Below are 22,426 nucleotides of genomic sequence, written 5' to 3'. Positions count from 1 at the left end.
GTTTTATGCGCGGAGCAATCAAGGCGGGGATATTCAGCTGGTGCGAGGCGTCAGTCACGTGCGCATTCTGCCCAATCAGTTTTAAGGACAGAACAGCGGGCTCATTGTGTCGCCAGTTCAAGATTATGACGTAATAAACTAAGTTCACAGTAATTCGCGAATATAAATTGTCGTTTCCTCAAACACGAATTGGGCTTTAACAGCGTTTCTATATGTAGAGGACAAAAATCTATATTATTTTTCACTGTAGAAATATTACGTTTAATAAAAACCTATACTATACAATAAATGTTGATTCGTGTTTTAGATTATTCTCACTCCCCTGCGTTAAAAATATTACGGTTTTGCTCTACTGCACACGTGACGTTACGCATGACTGGTTGAATGAAAACAAAACAAAACTTAGACAATTTAAACTTGCTTTATTTCTACTTAGTTTGTCATAAATAGTAAATACCAAGTAATAAGTTATGGCACAAGCACTTGAAGACATGGGAATTGCTGGCAAAAGCTTTTTGCAAGAAGCATTAACTAACACGACTGACCCGCTGGGCGCAATCGAAGAATTTCAACAGGAGAACAGCATTTTGTTGCCATCGTTACAACCGGCTTTGCCATTATTAGGTAGTTATGTAATGACTGTGTCGGAGCTAGCGTTAAGCGGCTCGCTCAAGGACACACACGCTAATCAGTACCAGCGTCGAGCCTCGAACCCCGTACGGGTTCGGTTACGATGCAAGCACCTAAACCACGACATTGGACGTAATTCCATTGAAGTACAAGTATTATATTAATGTAGTGTTCAACTGGGTTATCCAGGGATCAAGTCCCACTTTAAAGAGTAAAAAGTGATTTTACTAAAGTAACAAGTATTCTACATGGGCATTACATTTCTATTTGAACAAAACACAGTTTCTTTCTATATACACAAGTTTAACAACATAATATGTGTTTGAGTTTGACACTATACAACTACTTAACCTCTGCAAGAATAGTTTGTAAGATTATCTTCTTATTTCCATCAGACCTTCACGATTTAAAGAGATTGGATTTTCACCAATCTGTTTTCGAAGTGCTGCGTGATCATCTGTTGAACAGAATCACTGAAATATCAAAAGAAAAAGATTCTTCAGAGAAATTAAATGCAATCCTTGAAAAAAGTTTTCCAGTGATAAAGATTGATTCGCTTGTACCTGTGTCCATGTGTTTGCTCAAGCATTTACCAAAAGTAATGTATATTGGGAATTCTGTCCGTTCATTTCTATATATATATATACCTAAGATCTTACAGCGAAGCACACCAGAGAATTAGGCCATAGGGCCCATTACCCACACGCCCAGGGTGCTACAACCTAGTTTAATGACCACTGGGTTGGAGTAATACCCATTAAATAAGTTGCCTGAGGACACCTATAAGTATTGAACAAAGTCTTCCGTTTTTGATAAATTAAAGTTATTGCAATGTGAAAGCATATTTGAATAAATTTTATGTTATGTTTAACTTCCAGGTGCCAGAGAAATATATTTCTGTTCTCACTAAAGACAAGAGTTTATACAGCGCATGTCCAATCCAAGTAAAAAGACAAATATGGCAGAAAAATCAAACCATATTCGGCGATGAAGTTCTTCCTTTACTGACACGTTATATTAAGGTGAAGTTTGGAATCTTATTCAAACTTTGATGCATTTTGGTATTTTTCCAATTTATTATTAATATCTTTTGGTGGTAAAAATAATATTTTAACCAAAAACAAAACTTTTACAATAATTTTGGGTATTAATATTCTAAAAATTTAAACGCTAATAACAAAAGTTATGTAACGATAATCAAACATTAACATTATAAAAAATTAACTTAAACAAACAAATATATTTAAAGGAAAAGGAAGTGGTTTTGTTGGACGGGGAATGTTTAGAGGGAAACAACTTTTTTACTTCGTCACCAAAATCTCGAAGGCAAGGTCATGTAGTTAAGACGCTTACTGAGATGATCGGTAAGATTTAAAGTTCTTTTTTGCCAAATCAGCAAAAAATATGATTTTTTGCCCAATCATTAGCAAAGCCGAATCTTTGTCAAAATCGCTGATTTCCCTAAAACTAAACTTTACTATTATACATCACTGTAACAAAAATCCAAACTACCAAAATTAAAACACCTTTTAAATAACTTTCTAGGTAAAAACATCCGTTTATATGACATGGTACTTCAGTTTCTTCGAACATTATTCCTTAAAACTCACAACGTTCATTATTGTTCGTTAAGATCTGAGATGCTGATGTCACTGCATGATCTTGAGGTGATTTTGATGTCATAATCACCTATTGTGACATTTATATTGTTCATCTATTCAACATAATATTATGACATAGTAAAATAATTGTCGCAGAATAAAAGTATAGTACTGTAGGGTAAGACAAACTTTATTTGTTAGAAATTTTCATGGTATGCATGTCTACTTTGTTTGGTGCCTCTATATATACTTATTGTTTTTACCAAAAGACTTATTTATCCCCTTACCTCTAATCCTAATTACGCTTTTCACCATAAACGAAAAAAATATTCAAATATTTTTATTCCTAAATTAAATTATTTTCATGGTAGGTTACAGAAGTTTGTACAGTTGACCCATGTTATAAATTCACATGGTGTTTGGACGCTTGTATACGGGAGCATTATGTTGATGTTAAACGGGCAAGAGAGTTACAAGGGTTTCTAGATAATGTAAGAAAAGGACATGAACAGGTGTTAGGGTGAGTTGGAATGAATGGAACTTATTTGTCCTTGTGTGGCAGGAAAACAACATTCACTATAACATTTGTGTTGTGTTTCATAAACCTCGTGCCAGCTTACAAGTTACTAAGTATGTTACTTTGTCAATATACCTCAAAATTTAAATCTTTAAAACAAGTATTTGTAGTCTAGTGTGGTAGCTTAAATGTGCAATGTTAATTTAAATTTTGCTCATTAGTATGAATATTGTTTGTTTAACGATTGTTATGTTTTGTAGTGACTTGTCAATGATCCTGTGCGACCCATTTGCAGTAAACACAATGTTATGGAGTGTCATGAAGATTATTCATGAACTAACTGTTAAGGAGACTTTACCAAGGGTCAGTTGGTTTCGATTTGTTTATGAGTGTTCTGTTTTATACACATGATCGCTTATGAGTTAACACGCATATAACTTTGTGGATGAATATTTATTTTCTGTATGGCTGAAAATCCCGACAAGCCATTAGTGACCACTGGGTTGGAGCAATTGCCGTTAGTACCTTGCCCAAGGGCACATATGCCCACAATGGTAGCAACATGTAGCTTTATGCCATGGCACGAACCTGTTAAATCTTATATTGAAAATATATATTGATAGGAGAGCACTGAGTTAATGTTGTTGATCCGAATGTTGAAACTTGGACAGTCAGCGTGGGATATTATCAATAAACAGGTGGGAAGTTATTGGTAATTTATTTTTCTGCATTTATGTTTTTAATTAATGGTTCTGTGCAATTTTTTGTACATAGTGCAGACTTTTTGGCTCTTTATTTAGCAGCCTATAAAATGTGAAAAATGCATGTTTTTATACCTAAGAATATTTATAACATTGGTACAAAAGTCTATATGTCCATTAAGCCTGAAAGCAGAAATAACAGAATAGTTTTATATATTTCTGTCATATTTACCCAAAAATATTTTTACCAGATCTTTAAGGAGCCAAAAGTTGACGTTGATATTTCAAACAAATTTATTCCTTGCATGGTTTGTATTGGAGTTTGTGAACAATCGGTATTGTTGAGAAACAAAGTGAAAAATCTGAGGAAAAGTGTCGCAGATTGTGATGTCACAACACCGGATGATGATCAAAGTAAAAAGAAATCAAAACCTAAAAAGGTAGAGTTTTACATTGAAGTTAGAATGAGTATATTGCTCATTCTCACTTGGCAGGCAACAATAGTCGTTAAAATATAAGTTCTGTTTCATACACGCAACCCCTAGATTTTCCAATTAAAAAAAATTTTTTTATAAAAACAATTTATCCTTAAAAATTGCAAAAAAATTATATACAAACCTGCTCTTACAGTTAACCTATTTCATTACCACTTTATAACGCCTTGGAATAAAAGTGTTGCCACTGATCCTTAATTGAATAAACCCACCCCCTTCACAAACAATGTATTTACACTATTCCCCCACAGGCAGCTGACATAGGAGATGAAAGCAATGATAAAGAAACATCTTCAACAACGATCAACTACATACACAAGTATGTACATGAGTACATCATATGTTTAAACATATTAATTACCTACTACTCTACTAGTAGATTTTTTGATGGTCATTCCACCCTGATAAAAGGACCCGAGTAGGATTTCGAAGCGTTTGTTAGCCAAAATCAACAGTATATAATGTTATGCACCCGTTTAACCATATTTACTGCACAGGCACATTGAGAAAGATCAACTTTGTCGAATAATATTGATGTGGTTTACTTTGCATTTGGTGAAAAATAAAAGGAAAACACAGCTTATACAAGTTCTGCCAATATTGGGTAAGATTTTTATTACCACAAGCATTAACAATATGGTATAGTACTGTGTGGTAAGAAGACTACTGTAAGTAACTATTTGTTTACTACCAAAAGGAACACTAAGAATAAAAGCATAGGCTATCTTCCCCCAACTTACTATATAACACGCATGTATTGACCAGGTAAAGAATGTTCGATGGACAATGTGTTTCTACACGCGTTAACCACATCCTTCACTGCACACCCTGAACTTGTGGCTGACGATAATTTGTGTCAAGCGTTGTTCAATAAATTGTTGGTGGTTACAAAATCACTCAAGTAAGTATAATTATGGAGTGTCTACAAACTATTCAGCCGGGTCTAGATCGTAGCACCCTTGGTGTTAGGGTAATAAACCTACATTCCATGTCTCGGGTGTGCCCTTCTGAAGACCTCACCCTTATAGAGTAGAATCTCCATAATGGAGTTTCTATAAACTGTCTCAGTGGGGTCTAGATTGTAGCAGCACGGATGTTGGGGCAATACATCTCAGGTTTCAGGTGTGCCTTACTGAAGACCTCACCCTTATAGAATCTCCATTATTGAGTGTCTATAATATAAATTGCCTCAGTGTGTTCTAGATGGTAGACCCCACCTTACAGAATAAAATAAACATTTTAAAGTTTTTTAAATATAAATCAGTGTTTGTTTATATAACTTACATAATCTTCTATGACATCACAGAGAGACACAACATCGACAAATATTACGACTCGTAATAAACGTTTGCCACAAACTTCCAGCAGAAAGATTGAAAATATTGATCACCAAACTTGAACCAAAGGGTAAAAAAGTAAGTAAAATATTTTCTACACCTTCCATACCCACAAGCTATTGTTGTTTCATATCTCTTTAATAATGCAACAAAAAAAAATTGAAACACTTAACAACGGTCTTTTAGAGTTGTAAAGATATAGGTATATAATTAAATATTGTTTGTTTACTACCAAATGGGATGAAAAATAAAATAAAACATGTCCCATCTTACCCCATCCTACCATGTAGTTTACAAACCACTACATTGTATTTAGTTGACCATTCATGTTGTATCACAGGCTGCTGAAGTTTTGATCCAACTCCATCAGAAACTTAAAACCAAAGTATCTTCGCTGCAAAGTAGTGCGGCACCATCTGAGCCCGCTGATCCCACTTCGGCGAGCAACATCCTTGGAGTAGCGACAATCATCAAACATCACTAGATCTTGAGATGTCGGCAAGCAAAGATGCAGTTTCAATGATCATCTCCTCCGGACTTTGTTGCTCCTCGAATAAATCATCTTCATCCACAACATCTTCTTCCTCCTCTTCATCTTCTGTTGATGAAGATCTGCTCCATGTTTCTTCTTCTTCTTCTGTTCTCGTGTCTGGATGATTTGAAATAAATTGATCAAACAAAATATTCACAAATATTTGTATTTAGTCACTATAATAAGATTACTGAATAAAAAACTGCAAAACCCGTTTTTTAGCACAGGCAGTGTTTAACTATTTTGTCAATAAATTGATTGATTTTTTTGGAGGCCCAAGTACACATTCATCCACAAATGGTAGCAGCACCGAGTCTTGAACTCCTGAACTACCTACAGTTTCGCTACCCACTGTAACACACCAAAACATAATCAATAAAACTGAACTAACCACCTGAAACAGCTTCAGAGGAAACATCTGCATCAATATTGCTTCGAAACATCATCCGGTTTCTACCAGATGCCCGTGTCTTTGATTTACGCGCAAACATGATGTCGATATCTGCGTCCCCTCCCTCGCTCCCGTACTTCATAGTGGAGATTGTTCTAAAAAATTATTTATAATTTTTATCGACCAAAATTAAACTTTTCGCAGAGTATATGAAGCAGAACATCCGTTTATACCAAATGTCGTTGCCCCACCATGCGAGGATAAAGCCTCACCATGCAAGGATAAAGCAAGTTATCTTTATTTATGTAGTAAAGTCTCCAGTCCAACACTTTTTTCTCTTACTTGAAAATATCTTTAGAGAGAGAGTTACGGACCTCATGTGCCGTGCCAGGCACAAACCAACCATCTTTCTCGGTGCACTTTAGCTCCCCTGGTGGTTGCCGAGATATCAATTGTTCAACTTCCGGTAATTTGATATCGCAAGCCTAAGCAGTGTGTGTATAAGTAATCCCATACACCACATAAAAACATGATTTTAACAAAATGTTCAAAAAAATAATAAAATTTAAAATAAATAAAAAAATATAATTTTTTTATTCAAAAAGAGTTTTTTGTTGTTGTCACTTACTTGATAAAACATTTGTCTGTACGCGGGTAAAACTCCTGGCTCGTAAATGTAAACGGAATCCTAAATAACATATATAAGATCATGATAAGCTGTTTTATTTTATTTAATTTTTCAGTTGTACGCCAATACGCCATTAATGGGTTGTCTAAACTGTCAAACATACAGACAAAATAGTCCTTTTTTTAATTTTTTTCTTCTAAATTTCCTTTCAAAAACAAATTATAATTACATTTGGTTTGAGTTCACTGAATGAAGAATCTTTTGATGTTTCTCCATCACTATTGAATAAAGTTTTCACCCCTCCACCACTTCCCCTCCATTTCAATGACATGTTAGGAAGTTTGTAATGAAAAGTGCTTCGTTTCGCTTTGACGGGGATAAACGGGGTGTTCATACCTGTAATTGGGGTGTGAGGGTTAGAGGTGGAGTTTAAACTCGAGGGTACGGGTTCAAGGCTTAATGCTGCTAACGTGGGGCATATCCAGGAATTTATAATAAGTTACATGCATAGTAACTTGTAAGCAGGCACAAAGCGTAGAAACAGAACACCTGTTATAACGACTGTAGTTGCCCCGCTATGTGAGGATAAATAAGTTACATTCATTCGTTATGTATCTTTGGACAACACATTCATTGCATACCCCGAAAATTATCAGAAGATCTCTTTTAATTTTGTTACATGCCTAGCAGTAACAAACAGTAATGTTGCTTTTTAAGATCACATTAGAAATTACTAAAAAATCTCAATCGATTTATAATAAAAAATTAGAAAAAAATACTAAAACTCAATAACAGATTTATAACAAGCAGAAACATTATATTCCCATATTCAAATCCAACCAACAAAAGCTCACCTTGTCTTAGCCTGAAATCCAGCAGTTGATAAACTTTCGCTTCTGGAGCTTCACGCGGGTCAAAACCATATCTCACCCATAGCGATCTCCATGGACCAGTGATGTAATAGTAAGCGACAGTCGGCAACAAAACTTTCAAAGAGACGAAATTCAAATTCATTTTGGCGAGAATTGCGTTTTTGGACCAAACAGGGCGATCACTGAACAACTTGAGAAAAATATTAAAAATTAGTTTTTTTTTACAAATATAATATATATATATGTATTTATAAATAATTCCTTTTTTTTTTTTAAATAATTATTGCTGAATAACTAGAAATGTTTGAAAGTAAGTTTTATTTTAGCATTCCAGTTTTGGGCCAAAATAGTTCTTATTCTGCTGTTAGGTGTCCATACACACAAGCAGAAACAAAAAATATATGACAAAGAAATCCAACTATATATGTATACAAAACAAACTTTCCAACCTGTATTAGCTTCGATCTGTAACCTTCTTTATCGTCACCGAAATATTTCTTATAAGCATCGAACGCTCGTGGTAGGTAAGTTGACGGGACATCGTCGTTAAATTTAATGCAGATGCCATCGTGTGGTCGACTTTTACGTGAAACACCGATGACAGAATTACCTCGTCTGTTGATGAAATATTTTGTTATGTATTTTGTGATCACTGGGTGTTGATATATTTTAGAGACAACGACAGTCGTTACAACACAGTGTTCCGTTTCATACAACTGATGCTCGCTTAGGAGTTACCACATATGTAACTTTGTGGGTGATTTTCACACCCACAATGGTAGCAGTGTTGAGGCTTGAAGCAAGGATGTTCTAGTTAAAAATAATGTCTTAATCAAAGTCGAGTGCTTGGTTTTACTTCACCTACTGTGCATTCCACACACTTTGGTATTACATACTTATTAGCAAGAGACGTTGTTTCTTTCCTCCAGTTGTATTCCTGCACCATGTCTATTCTACTAAAAGTAGGGGGTGGGAGGAATAACGAGGCCTCCTGTTTGAAGAATTTATCTTCAAAATCAACTTGAAGACAACAAAGTGAAGGCACGAGGTTTATCATATTGCTGTTGACCACTTTGCTGCGTTTCAACGACATAAACTGGAAATCGCAGAGAGTTTTGAATCTGGAAATAAAAATTTATATATAGAAACAGAGTTGAAAAAACAAAATTTTAAAGTTTGTTTTTGCAAATTATATATGTTTTTTTATATTAACAATAAAAAATATTTATCAAAATATAGAAAATATCCAACTACACTAAATACATAACGAACCACAATCACAATAACCTGTAAGCTCCTTTTACAATCCCACATATTGATTGTCGATATCTGAAATCTGGTTTACTGTTGTCACCTTCTGTTTTCTTCTTGCGATATTTTAAAACTCTGAAAAAATTCATCAATATTAATAAAATATATATATATTGTTGATTTTATAAATATTATTAAGCAAGCCTGTGCAATTAAAACACAAAAAATAGCAAGAACATATTTCACAGGTCACTTAATAACATTCTTACTAAAAATTGTAATATTAATGCAAATCACTGTTGCACTTCAGAGGTATATGTAAACAAAGTTGACACTGTAGGGGTATATGTAAACAAAGTTGACACTGTAGGGGTATATGTAAATGATTCTTACTTCATCAACACTGCCGTAGTTTTAACATAGTCTGCACACACAGGCTTACAACTGGGGTCTCCTGGTCTGTATCTTAAATCCAACCTTTGAGTGGAGTCTCTATAAACCTGGGAATATATTTCATCATATAAAGCTGGAACAAATGCTTAATGTTATAAATGTTTGGGTAAAGTTGTGTATTTAGAAATTTTTTGAAACTTTTTACCCATCGCATAAAAACGAAATGAGTGACAGATGAATGAATAAATGAAAAATGTAATTCGTTTTATCTTCACGTGGCAGGCAGTAACGGTCGTTATATGAGTGATCTGTTTCATACACCTTGTGCCAGCTTAGAAGTTACTAAATACGTAAGTTTTAGATACCCTCTCTCAGTTTTAGATAAGCCTGTTAACCAATTGTGCTACAGTGCAGGACATAAACTATGGTTCATATTTCAATGAATTAACATTTTATTTACACCGTTGGTATATATATGCTAGTACCTTTGTAACGTTATCCAATCCACCAAGTGTTTGTAGCATGTTTTGTACGCTCTGTACTTTTCCAGGGTATTCTACGCAAACAAAACTTGTGTTTTGATCAAACTTGGATTTCAGATTTATTTTATTTTCCATCTTGAACTTTATCTGTAATGACAAACATGTGTTAAACAATATTATCTTTATAGGCTAACGTCAAAGTACGTAGATACACTACACCCACAGGGCCACAAATAAAAACGAATTTTATGTAAAAACGTTGTGTACAACTAAAACGGTCGTTACATAACGTTTAACATTAAATTTAAAACCTACCACGCGGTATTACTTGAATAAATTCTTCTGCTAAATGCTGTGCAAAAATCACGTTTTTATTCAGATTTCTATGCTGTAAAGATTATCTTGGTTAGGGGGTTTTATAAATGGGGATTATACTTTTATATTTAAGCAACACAATAACAGAATAACTAATTTGTGATTATTTTGACAAGCTCACTGTAAACGGAGCAAACGAGTTCAAACTCGGTGTTGCTGCCATTGTGTTCTTTGTCAAGACACTTAATGTTACGCCTGACATAGTGGTTGGAGCGACACCTCTAACCCAGAAGTAATGGGTTCAAGGCTCGGCGCTGCTACCATTGTGGGTGCATGTGTCTTTGGGCAAGACACTAAACCACAATTGCTCCAACCCAGCGGTCACTAATAGGTTGGCAAAACTCTCAACCAGACAGAAACAACTACACCCAAAGTTACAAACGTGTTGTTTTCCCATCACGCCAGGATGAAGTTCGGTCGTCATGCAAAAATAAATAAGTTTTTTTTTTATTCACTGCGATTAAAAAAAGCTGCTTCCATGGTTTATAACATGAATATTAAAGCAAGCAGGTTCAAGAATACAATATAATAATAGTACTGTGGGTAAAGACCTACAATATAATGGTATTGCTACCAAGGACATAAAGGAATAGAAAAAGCTCTTTGGCTGTGGTAAGAACAGTGGTACAACAAAAGTAATTATTTTACCAGAAGCATTCATTTCTAATTTCATAAAACAATTAAATTTACAATGCTCAATATTATATATTAATAATACTAATTGTTTTTATAATAATTTCTTAGTATCCAAATATATATTCCATTCAAGGCAACCATTATCTTTTTTCACGATTTAAATATCATCTTTTTTCCATCAAGAAATATCATCTTTTTTTCTTTCCTCTCTTCTTCTGGTCTCCTCCACTGGAGGTTCCCGGACCTACGAGGATCTGTCCTCCCCTGATGTCCTCTCGCATCCCTCCTCCTTCTTTCTCGATAGTTTGACTCGCTTGGATATAAAACATGACATCACGAAGTTCTTCACGTAAATCATCGATTTCTTTCTTTTGTTTCAAACTTTGTTCTTCCAACGCGATAACTTTGGATTTCCAAACATCCTAAAACATAAATATCTTATATATATATAGGACGCCAGTCTCAGGTTATATGACATACTAAGAAAAAACAACCTGCATGATATAAGTCTATACAAACATCCTAGAACATAAATGGTTCAAAGCTTGNNGTTTAGACGTGCGTCCCTGAACAAGATATTTAATTTGCTCCAACCCAGTGGTCAATAATGGGTTGTCCAAATTGTCACCCATAAATTATAAAAAATAAAAATCTTTGAAAAAACTGCATTAGTATGGTCACAGCCATGATAACACCACCTCCATAAACGCACCTGATTATGAACCAAACTTTTATTAAGTTCCCTTTCATTAGAAAGATCAGCAAGAGTTTCTGTAAACTTGTTGCTTAACTGTTGGTTGCGATGTTTCAAACTTTGCTTCTCTTTTTCCAAATCTTCAACCTTTAGAAAAAATGAATAAAATCAATTTATCCTCACGTGGCGGGGTAAGGATAGTTCTTATAACACGCGTGTCTTTTTCATACACCTCGTGTTAGCTTACGAGTTACCTTAGCGGCACGATTTTGAACGAAAAAATTGCAATTGTCTCTTTAATTCAACGACGACTATCTGTACACCAATTATAAAACTGTTCCCTTTAAATTATAATATAATTTAAACTAATGGCAAACTTCGCTAATAGGTTGACTAGATTGCCAACCGTATAAAAAAATAATCACTCAAAAAGTTACATAAGTGAAACCAGTAAGCGAACACTAGGTATATGAAACAGAACATCCGTGTTATAATGACTGCCATTGCTCTGCAACAGGGCATGTCCTTCATACAGAAAAAACTCCATTACAAATTATAGTTTAAATTTATATATAAAATAAACAAACCAACCTTTTTTCCCAACCCCTTACATTCCATCATTGTAGTTTCAAGTTGTTTATTTATCTCCTCATATTTCTTGACACCTTGAATTTCAGCTTTATTCACCTCATCTTCCCAGTATTTACGCTGAGATTCAAGCTGGCTTGTCAATAGATACATACACTGTAAATAAAGATAACATTTAATCAGTTTTCAGTTAGGTGCAAAAACACAGATTTTCAAGTCAGCCTTAATATAAACTTGCGTTTCTAATCAATATGGGTGAAATCCTTGTCAGAGGTACAAAGATTTAGCCCAATTTCCCCCTAAAATGTACATGTTGCTCACAATACATACAGGTAAACATTACTTTTACATTGAAGACATTTCCATGTGCAATCCAACCAGGGTTAATTGGAACAATTGGGATAAGGCGGCAAATTTGGACAGTTTTAAAAATGTACAAGGAAAGAAATAGCCCTGAAAATACGAAACACGTTGTCACTCACCTCAAGTTGCATCCCTTCTACTTTATCCTCGTGCTCCCCTCCTTTCTCAACTAACTTTCCATCTTCCTTGTTTTGGAACAAACGATGAACAAAGTAATCTATAATGTTAATGATTAGCGACTCGACAGCGAGCATGAGGTACAACGATTATCAACTCGACCAACTTACCCCCAGCATAATCCCACACCCGATTATCGCTGAGTGCCATCGCATAATTATGTTGCGTTTCAATGTAATGTTGTTGTGCGTGCTCCGACGTATATCTCCCACAACCAACGTTGCCACAAACAAGACATATCCATAAATCTTCCACACTCCCACACACCATGCACTTGTTGTTCGACTGCGCATGAGGTGTTTGAACGTATCGGCACACAGGGCAACTGTTGATAAATATTCCATAAATATGCAGAATATGAAACACAAATTATGAGTTCAAGGCTCGTCGCTGCTACCATTGAAGATGTATGTGTCATTTGGCAAGAGTCACTTAACGGCAATTACTCCAACCCAGTGGTCACTAATGGCTTGTCTAAAATGTCAGCCATACAATATAAAAAAGTTACCTACAAAGTTACACATACTTGGTAACCCGTAAACGAGCACGAGGTGTATGAAACAGAACACCCGTGTTATAACAACTAATTTTCGGGCTTTGTGAGGGTAGAGCAGGTTACATTCCTTCATACCATTGGTCCTCCCACTGTCTTAAACACGAAGCGTGGAACGAATGGTTGCATAATATGGTGAGCACGCCTTGTACTGATTCATCCATTCTCTCCAAACAAACCATGCAGTCAGGTAGTTCTGTAGAGTTCGATAACGGAATGAACCCACCATTCGTTTCATCGTAAACAGACGTCGCTTCAACAGAAGCCACAAACGCTAGGTGACAAATCTCTTCAGGTATTAAAGAGCTAAAAATATAAAAAAACTTGTTGGCTACATTTAATTTCACATATATATATATTATACGTACTATTTACATTAATAAGATTTTTATGTTAATGATGACTTTTAAACTTCTAAAAGTATCACTAAAACAATCGTTTGATTATTAATGTTTTTCTCAATTTCTATGTTCCATGTTATGTTTGATTGATTTGAAAACAGAACACCCAAGTTAAAACAACTACCATCACCCACCACACGAGTATAAATAACTACTTTCAGTCATTTCAAGCCAATCATTTCACCTGAAATGTTGATTATTAAAGTTGAAATAGAAGTTGCAAGCGTCTTGACTTGTACAAAACAGCAACAACACCATGTATTGACTTGGAGTTCGGTCGCGAATAATTCTTATTCTTCGTATAACGTTAATAAACGGAGCCGTGAACTCCAGTATACCATGAGCATCTATAGAAGCAGGCACAGCCAGCATACACAAAGTGTTTGTGTCAGGGTGTGTAAAAGGTTCTTCTGCTACAACTTTGTAACTGTACAAATAATAGGAATATGTAGTAGGGTGGGGGAAGAAAGGACCTTTGGCACTCGCACATAATATCCAAATATCTAGATCGTGTTTGAATCGATTAAGAAAGGCATACGGGATTCGTGAGGATACGGTTTTATAACTCTTTAAATGTTCTTTGTTTATTATCAAATAAGACAAAAGAATAAAATGAAAATGTGTCCCATCTTTCCCTACTATATGCTGTTGTCGCATATTATAAGTTATATAATAGGTCTTGAATTTTTTTGCAAGAATTGCATCAACCCATAGATTTCCCAATCATAAAACGATTTATTCTTGTAAGTGTACAAAAATTCAAAAAAAAAAAATTCAACAAGTAAAACATATTATATTCTCGCAACCCCTTAAATTTTATAAATCCACCATCCAGAGATAATTACTTTGATTTATAAAGATGCACGACCCCATTTGTAACATCAACTGCCGGATTTCCACTGTGGAAAGGGAAAATATTTTCCGAAGAATGTCGAGCTTTCTGATTGGACGATGCTTCAGCCTGTCAATCAAATTAAATATTGTGTATAAAATACAACAATATTTTCTAATAAATTTAAATCTAAAATGCGTTTTAAATGTAATAAATTTTATATTACCACAAAATAAATTGCCGTTTCGGATTTATAACTACATTTTCCAAATACTTTTAGATTCATAAAAAATGACTCTAGAAATAATTTCACCTCATTCTCATTCATACGTTGCTCATCATTTGTTTGTTTGTTTGGTTTTTGCTTTTTTTTCTTTGATGCAACTTTGGTATGCTTTGTATCTTCATTTACTTTTCCCCCAACAACACCATCAACACCAACAACAGATTTTATGTTTCCTTCACTTGAACAACTTGCTCCAGTTTCGTTTTGCGACATCGTCAATTCTTTAAATTATATATGATTGTTTTATAAAACTTTGATTAAATATATTTTTAAATATATAAATGCATACATACTGTTACTGTCAGGCATAATATATGTTAAAATCTATAGAAACATCGTAGTTATGGTATCTTAATTACTGTATATTCCAGACCCTAAGAGAGTGTTGTTAATTGTACAAAACAGTGAAAACACGATCATAAAATATGAGATATCGTTAGCTAACGATGGCCTATCTATCTTATCCGAAAGCACTATACATAAAAGATTTTTGATCTAAACTCAAATTCCATTAAAACAACAATCATCACCTGTGTTATCATGTGTTGTGATCGTTAATTGTCGATAATATCGTTGTCCTTTCAATTTAATCAACAACTCATGTCTGTCGTTCTCATCAAGTCCATCAAACGTTATTTTATCTGCAATCTTCGTGCTCCATTTACATGGTTCTGTTTAACAGGGAAAATTAATGTCAAGCCGTCTGCCCTGTGTAGCAGTTTGATACGTGTGAGGTGTGACCTCAGCTTAAAGGGTATGGGTTCAAGCCTCAACGCTGCTACAATTGTGGGCGTTTGTGTACTTTTTTTTAGACTGTTTACCACAGCACAAAACTTAAGAAATTTATAAAAATAACTTTCAACACAACGTTTTTTTTTCCAAGAAAAATTAGACAGTGGTTATCGGACTATCAGTAAGACCTCAGGAACATTTTAAGACCCAAAATTTTGCTGTTCCGCACACAAAAGATTGCTGTTAGTTTACCAGATTGCAACTTACTCATAGGAGAAACATTGTTCAATGATGTTTCAACATGTTCATCTTCTACCGATAAAAAATCTTCCTTTAACGAACCGTCACTGTTTATACAAGCAGCTGGAAATGTTTTAATTTATTTGTTATCTTGATAACAAAGTTCATAGTAAGACAAAGGTGTTAGGGCCTTAGGGGTATTTGCCGCTCATTAAACGAAACATCTAACCCTTGTGCTTTAACCAATACAACAGCAGTGGAATAAATAGCAATAATTTAAAATGTATGACTGTTAAAACCAACATTAAGCGTTTTTTTGATAAAATGTAATAAACATTTTACCTTTAAAAGAAACGTCAGGTAGTGAGTGACCTGCAGCGATGCTAAGCCGAATGTGGACCAGAGAAATTTTCATTTATTCAAACAAATCGCTTTTTTAAATGCTGGTTCGCATTTATAATAATCTAATATTTCTTACGTTTAACAACAAATGGGAAAATAAAAACAAACCTTAGTAATTATGTTAGCATTTTATGTCCTACCCTGCAGTTAGTGTTTTTCTCACCTCTCTCTCGCATACAAGAGACGGACAAAATAAGGCAGACATAAAAATGTCCAAGACGTAAAAAATTACCCCCCTTTTTTTCTAAGAATATTATTTATTAATGCACATACCGTCTACAACAATCAAAACAATATTCGGAAGTTTCATTGCACCGTATTCTACATAACTAGTGCTGTGCAAATACATTCAACTACAACTAACACACAATATTTGGCAAATATATTACAACAAACAAAACTAAATTTTGGAATCTTTGAAAATATTTAAAGTTCAAGAAAAAATAAAACGACATAATTTTTTGAAATGTAAGTATAAATTCTTTGTGATATAATAAACACAAACAATGGAACAACAATGCCAACATAAACATCACATTCATTAAAAAAATATTAAAATTATAAAATTAAAGATCACAAAATCCAAGTTTCTGTGTATAAAGAATTCTGTAAACATTATTTTTAAAACAAGCGTTAAACAATTTACAAAACTTACAACTAAATACAAATATAAACAACTTTGTGCAAACATAGTTCTTGAAATAAATAACAAACACTATACCGATGTTGTGGATAAATAACTAACAGGGTACCGGTTCGTAAATTATATAAATAACTTCTTCTGGGTATGTCATTATATAAATGATATTATAATATATATATTGCATCATAATATGAAAAAAATCATAAAAATGACATCACAATATGCATGACATTATAACATAAATTGTATGACATCATGGTATAAATAATGACATCACAATGAATGACATTATAAGGAATTACATCATCATGACATCACAATTATAGATCCCAACTAAACAGATGATGTTTAACCAACATATCACGAACTCCCTCCTTTAATGTTTCACGTGACTAAACAAAGTAACAATAATCATTATTGGTAGTCATAGTATGGAAGTGTCTGCAGTTTCACACTTTAATCAGCCATATATTTCAACTAAATGGCATCGTTAGTCTCTTATTCAAATTTAGAATTTGTCTGTTACGTTTCTGTAGCACCAGATCCTTACTGTATTCATTTACACAAGAATCGTTCAGCTCCACCAGATCAGGGTCAGATTCGTTGAATTTATTACGGTTGTTTGAATTGTATTTATAAATATTAAATAACAATGAATAACCCTACCCATAACAAAATATCCACTTACCGCTTTAGTTTTTGGAAGCTCATGGTCCGGTGGTAGATAGAATGTAAACTTTGATAAAACTCGAAGCTCGCATTTAATTTGAACCCACCCTGGTGATAGTAGGAATGACCATGGGTGATACCACTTCCTCACTACGGGGGTAGAGGAACATAATGCTTCCAACCATAAGTGTAATACTTGCTCACTGTAAGTTATATATATATAAAGGTTGAATAAAAAACGTGCATTTTTCTTGGGTATTTATCCTCGCGTGGAGGGGCAACGACAGTTGGCTTACGAGTAACCACATATGTAAATTTGTAGATGAATATTTTTTCTACGAGCAAACCAATGTGGCATAGAACTGGACAACTTTATTTGTAAACACACAATGCTTACTTAAGACCATAGCAAATAAGTGAACGTAGTTTAACATCCATCTGTGCGTGTGCGTTGTTGTGTGACATGTTCACTGCTTGTATGCACTGCGATATAAACGTGAATGATTATACTGTATGTATAACATAACTGTTTAAAAGGCACCAAACATGGTAACCCAATATGGTCTGTTTAAATTGCCAGTCATACATTAAATATTCAAAATCAAGCTTCTTATTTCCGAACATGTACGATATAAACGCTGAACAGGCTTCGAATGTGGTGTAAACAATGTTGATGAAGAAAAAAATCAACATAAGATATTTTAAATTAAACTTTGTATTCAAGCAAACAAGTTCACCTTATATAAAAGCTCCTCTGGTGCTAAAACTTTACCTTCATCATCAAGTCTGAAATAAATATTAAATATTTAAGTCATATGAAGGGGCAAATATGACACTTTTTCAAAAAAAAAACATAAAAAATAAGATTTAAAATTTTGAAAATCATATCTTTCAGGTTAAACAACACACAACTTACCGGAAAGTTTTACAAAGCACCAAACGTGAGAAAACTGAATCGAAATCTTTTTCCACTTCATGAGTTGCAGCTTCTTCAATAAACTGCCATGGGTGGCAAGCACTTCCCAACAACACAGGTCTCCGCAAACCATGCTCAAATATGGCTGCTAATGCTGGACAAAATCTGCAACAGAAGTGTCAGTGGTTGGGGGTTCAAGGCTCACCGAAGGGTCATACCATTGGCAACAAAAAAAGTTTAGTTCCGACCTACCAGGATATAAATGACCAAATCAACCAATATATAACTGAACTGTATCCACACAAATTTAAAATATCATTGTAAGCCATTCAAAAAAAAAAATATATATATATAGGACTCAGGTGCTGACTGTATCCATCTTACCCCACAGCACATAAATAAATATAACAAAAAAACAAAGACTTACACCCCCCGCACAAGATCTATTATGGTTTTGTTGACACTGCCATCCCCAGCTTTGCTGTACTGTGGATAAATTAATGTTACCAATTACAACATTGTACTATGCATTAATATAATATGCTAATATTATTGTGCCACTGTATGCTTTATAAGTCTAACACTTTTTGTGTCCAACACACTGTTGTTCATAAGTCTAATACATTATTTTTTTAAATCTGTAGGAACATTGTTATAATGCAGCTACACTCAACAGCCCACAAACATATAAACCCATTTTGGATAAAAAGCTAATGAGCTAAAACCTTAAACATATGTTGACACCCCTGTTTTAAATGTTTGGGTCTCCTGTCACTAACAGTACATTAACAAGTTTTACCATGGTTTACAAGTGCGAAAATTCACAATATAGTCAGTCAACACAACACTGATCGACGGCGAGCATGAGGTACTCACAGTTTTGCTTCTTTCATCGAGCAGTTCAACAAACTTAGCGGGAAACCAACCTTGTAATCCATTTAACTCACCAACCCAACAATGTTCATCCTTCATGCTGATTATCTATGGTTGGTATGGTATTAATGGGGGTAAAGGTGTTTTAAGTCGGTAATCTAAAACTCATACTCATTATCTGCAATATTAAATTATTATATATATAGTAGGGTGGGGTAATATGGGTCATGTAAGAGAGAGTTGGTAATTGTTAAAAACCTGATCAGGAAACATGGGATATTATAAGGTAATGATAACCATCTTATCCCACAGTACTTTATTATTGGTACGCTCCTAACATAATAGACAGTTGTGACATCACAACACACAAATATGACATCACACATACAGTTATGATGTCATTCTTCCTGAAACCGAGTTCATCGTCGTCGTTTCGTTCAAAGTTGAGCAAAGCTTTCCCTCGTTGTCGACGTTGTTGCGTAACGTTAAGGTAATCCACGTGGTCGTGTTTGTGGCTTTCACTTGAATAATCAGGATGAACATTCTAGGAGTTTAAAGGGGTTAGCAAAAACTATGCAAAAGACACAGGGTGTGTGGGTATAAAAGATTTAATGCATAAATGTCAAAGATACATACGGGTAACTATCAGGTAGGCACGTGGTGTATGAAACAGAACAACCATTTTATAATGACTGTCGTTGCCCCGCCATGCGAGGATAAATAAGTTACATACGTGGTAACTTGTAAGCAAGCACATGGTGTAGAAACAGAACAACCGTTTTATAACGACTGTCGTTGCCACGCCATGCGAGGATAAAAAAGTTACATACGTGGTAACTTGTAAGCGTGATTGAGGTGTATGAAACAGAACACCTGTGTTATAACAACTGTCGTTGCCTCGCGAGGACAAATAAATTTATTCATTTAACAGATTGATTACATTTTAAATATGTAAAAATATCATGTGAGTTAAAAAATTACACCCGAATATAAAGAATACGAACCATATCTTGTTGTTTCTCCATGTTTTGAAAATGTTGGATAATATTCTGTATCGCTTGTTTTAAGTTCGAAACCATCTCCGTTTGTTTGATGTTTTTCGCTTTTAGGTTTTCAAATTGTTCGTCCACAGAAGAACCTGTGTTTGAATGGTTGTTGTTGTTGTTGGGGGTACGTATATCCTTAATGTTGGGGGTGCTGGGAATGGCACTTAGACTTAGAAGCCAACCAATTTTGTGAAACAAGATGTTTCAGCACCCAAGTTTTGAATCTCAAACCGGTCTTAATTCTGCTATTAATTGACTATACATATGAATGGTCCGTTTATAAAAACTAAGGCAACAAAAAAAAATGTAAAAATTTAAACTTTTCTGATTAAAAAATATCCAAAATAGGTGTTTTGATTGATTAAAAAAAAATTATTTGTTTAAAATATTGTGATAACTAAACCAAATCATAGAAATAACAAACAAACCTGAAATAATCTTCCCGATCATTGACCTTCTTCTTATCATTTGTTTCCGTGGTACCTGGAAAATATGAAACCATAATGTGTTGATTTTTGCCATAATATTCGAATTATAAAGTGTTAGACCTTCCAGACCAGAGGATATGGGTTCAAGGCTCGATTCTGCTACCTTTGTGGGCATGTGCGTTCTTGTGCAAAGCACTTTATGGCAATTGCTCCAACCCAGTGGTCACTAAAGGGCTGTTTAAATTGTCAGCTATACAGAAAAAACAATCCCCCCAAAGTTACATATATAGTAACTCGTGGATAAAGCAATTTACATTCAACAAACACATAACATATTCACCTCATGGTTATTTTGTTCACTGAATAAATAAGCTTCATGTTTTCTTCTGTGAGCATCGAGTACTACTTGTGTGAGGGAACCAGCACTTCTTTCTGATTTCTAAATAACATTAACATGAAATTCACAATGACAGTAAGCAATTGCTGTCATATGGGCCAAACCCTGCTGAAATGCAGGGGAGGCAGGGATAGTTGTATACATACACATATATGGGGCAAATATAAATACGTAACATTTATTTTTAAATTCAGTCAAGACATATTAGACAAAAAAGATCTATAGGGCCACCGCCACTACTGCTCAATAAACACACAACTTACTTCGATAAGCACCGAAGCATCATCAACCAGAGAAGGTGTGTCGGATAAAATGTTGAATATTTCTGCTGAGTTGTCAACGTCACTCAATAAGTCATCCTTGGTAATATAACAAGGGAGTTTTATTAATTGAGCACGTATAGGTTTGTGGTGGTACATGTTCTTAGAAAAAAAGATAATTACTAGGAACAAATTCTCAAGCGCCTTTCTGCTTAATGACATTATTAGTGCATGGCTTTAACGGGATTTCGAGCTTTTAAGACAATGGTACATTCATAATTTCACCCCAGATTTCGATAAAAAAAATGTGACATTTACTTTATAAAAAAAATTTAATGCTTATTTTAATAAAACGTGAAGCTTTTTAAAACACCAACGCTAATTTTTAAAATTGTGACGCTTTTTATAAAACTAACCTTTCTTTATCAAAACATGTTGCTTATTCACACAACTCACCTTTAACAACAACATCCCGATGCAAACTTTAAACAAAACTACGGATCCTTGGAGAAAGAAGAGATCCCACACCCTCAATAACACCTTGATGTGAAGAACTCCAGCAAACAATGTGATGAACCAGTGTAAGGATATTAAAGATAGCTCTATGGAAGTTTATGTTGTTAGAAACATGGTGTGTATATTAGAAGCTTAGAAACTACTTCTTAAGATGCCCACGGTATTTTACCATGGTATTTTATATTATTTTAAACAGTGCCTATGGATTGCAAACATGGTGTGTACATTAAGAGTAAGTAATTACTTTATTATATAGTTAACTTGTCCACCACAGTAGCACAATGGTTAGCAAGCCTGTTTCTAACCCAGACGTTACAGGTTTTGGCGCTGTCACCATTGTGTATCCTCAGTACCCCGGTATGTGTGAATTGTAAATACACAAGTTCAGAATGCTTTGTATTTGAACTGTAAGACTTGAGTTTTTGTTTGCACTTTACAAACGGTACTTTTTGACAATTCTTTGAAAAGTGTGATCACAATGCACAGAGCGATTATAAAGCCTTGTGTGAACATGAATTGAAATTAAATATGGTTCAGTTAAACAAAGAAGTGCCAACAATATGAACAATG

At 34.4% G+C, this 22,426-nt stretch overlaps 4 protein-coding genes and 1 long non-coding RNA gene across 6 annotated transcripts; 2 read left to right on the top strand and 3 right to left on the bottom strand.

The window, feature by feature from the left end:
* The first annotated feature begins 401 nt into the window (after nucleotides 1–401).
* LOC100186426 (negative elongation factor B) lies at nucleotides 402–5,962 on the top strand. Its single transcript, XM_002129998.5, has 14 exons — nucleotides 402–624; nucleotides 1,026–1,228; nucleotides 1,509–1,652; nucleotides 1,880–1,994; nucleotides 2,176–2,297; nucleotides 2,603–2,751; nucleotides 3,009–3,111; nucleotides 3,372–3,446; nucleotides 3,701–3,889; nucleotides 4,195–4,262; nucleotides 4,441–4,547; nucleotides 4,709–4,844; nucleotides 5,250–5,358; nucleotides 5,621–5,962. Exons 1-14 carry the CDS (start codon nucleotides 471–473, stop codon nucleotides 5,762–5,764), a joined length of 1,818 nt encoding a protein of 605 aa, XP_002130034.1. The 5' UTR covers nucleotides 402–470; the 3' UTR covers nucleotides 5,765–5,962.
* Nucleotides 5,400–10,227, bottom strand: LOC100184044 (general transcription factor 3C polypeptide 5-like). 2 transcript variants are annotated; one of them, XM_009862940.3, is made up of 12 exons: nucleotides 10,145–10,227; nucleotides 9,833–9,976; nucleotides 9,348–9,454; nucleotides 8,991–9,089; nucleotides 8,600–8,824; nucleotides 8,153–8,318; nucleotides 7,686–7,893; nucleotides 7,061–7,227; nucleotides 6,832–6,891; nucleotides 6,546–6,688; nucleotides 6,204–6,358; nucleotides 5,400–5,929 (listed from the first exon to the last, which is right to left on the bottom strand). In XM_009862940.3, the coding sequence occupies exons 2-12, from the start codon at nucleotides 9,962–9,964 to the stop codon at nucleotides 5,751–5,753; spliced, it is 1,641 nt and encodes a 546-aa protein (XP_009861242.1). In that variant the 5' UTR covers nucleotides 9,965–9,976; nucleotides 10,145–10,227; the 3' UTR covers nucleotides 5,400–5,750. The 2 variants fall into 2 exon arrangements, with proteins under 2 accessions (XP_009861242.1, XP_002130110.1); XM_002130074.5 differs by having other exon boundaries at nucleotides 6,207–6,358.
* A 119-nt stretch (nucleotides 10,228–10,346) lies between these two features.
* LOC108950234 lies at nucleotides 10,347–13,169 on the top strand. The gene is made up of 2 exons (XR_001975132.2): nucleotides 10,347–10,473; nucleotides 13,068–13,169. It is a non-coding gene; the product is annotated as an uncharacterized LOC108950234 (long non-coding RNA).
* On the bottom strand, nucleotides 10,635–16,221 carry zf(ubp/ring)-1 (zinc finger (ubiquitin thiolesterase type/RING)-1). The gene is made up of 12 exons (XM_002130175.5): nucleotides 16,049–16,221; nucleotides 15,734–15,829; nucleotides 15,265–15,405; nucleotides 14,762–14,955; nucleotides 14,462–14,577; nucleotides 13,801–14,043; nucleotides 13,294–13,521; nucleotides 12,773–12,987; nucleotides 12,605–12,702; nucleotides 12,126–12,278; nucleotides 11,553–11,681; nucleotides 10,635–11,262 (listed from the first exon to the last, which is right to left on the bottom strand). Exons 1-12 carry the CDS (start codon nucleotides 16,119–16,121, stop codon nucleotides 11,029–11,031), a joined length of 1,920 nt encoding a protein of 639 aa, XP_002130211.1. The 5' UTR covers nucleotides 16,122–16,221; the 3' UTR covers nucleotides 10,635–11,028.
* A 124-nt stretch (nucleotides 16,222–16,345) lies between these two features.
* LOC100176156 (small G protein signaling modulator 3-like) lies at nucleotides 16,346–21,968 on the bottom strand. The gene is made up of 13 exons (XM_018815363.2): nucleotides 21,797–21,968; nucleotides 21,344–21,439; nucleotides 21,024–21,122; nucleotides 20,684–20,738; nucleotides 20,214–20,347; nucleotides 19,598–19,753; nucleotides 19,213–19,317; nucleotides 18,764–18,822; nucleotides 18,337–18,501; nucleotides 18,158–18,206; nucleotides 17,818–17,903; nucleotides 17,440–17,623; nucleotides 16,346–17,143 (listed from the first exon to the last, which is right to left on the bottom strand). Exons 1-13 carry the CDS (start codon nucleotides 21,809–21,811, stop codon nucleotides 17,072–17,074), a joined length of 1,275 nt encoding a protein of 424 aa, XP_018670908.1. The 5' UTR covers nucleotides 21,812–21,968; the 3' UTR covers nucleotides 16,346–17,071.
* Between the last annotated feature and the right edge of the window lie 458 nt (nucleotides 21,969–22,426).

Source organism: Ciona intestinalis, unplaced genomic scaffold (genome assembly GCF_000224145.3).
Source record: "Ciona intestinalis unplaced genomic scaffold, KH HT000068.2, whole genome shotgun sequence".
Lineage (NCBI taxonomy): Eukaryota > Metazoa > Chordata > Ascidiacea > Phlebobranchia > Cionidae > Ciona > Ciona intestinalis.
The sequence above is the reverse complement of the archived record's forward strand: the minus strand, read 5'-3'. Positions and strand labels throughout refer to the sequence as shown.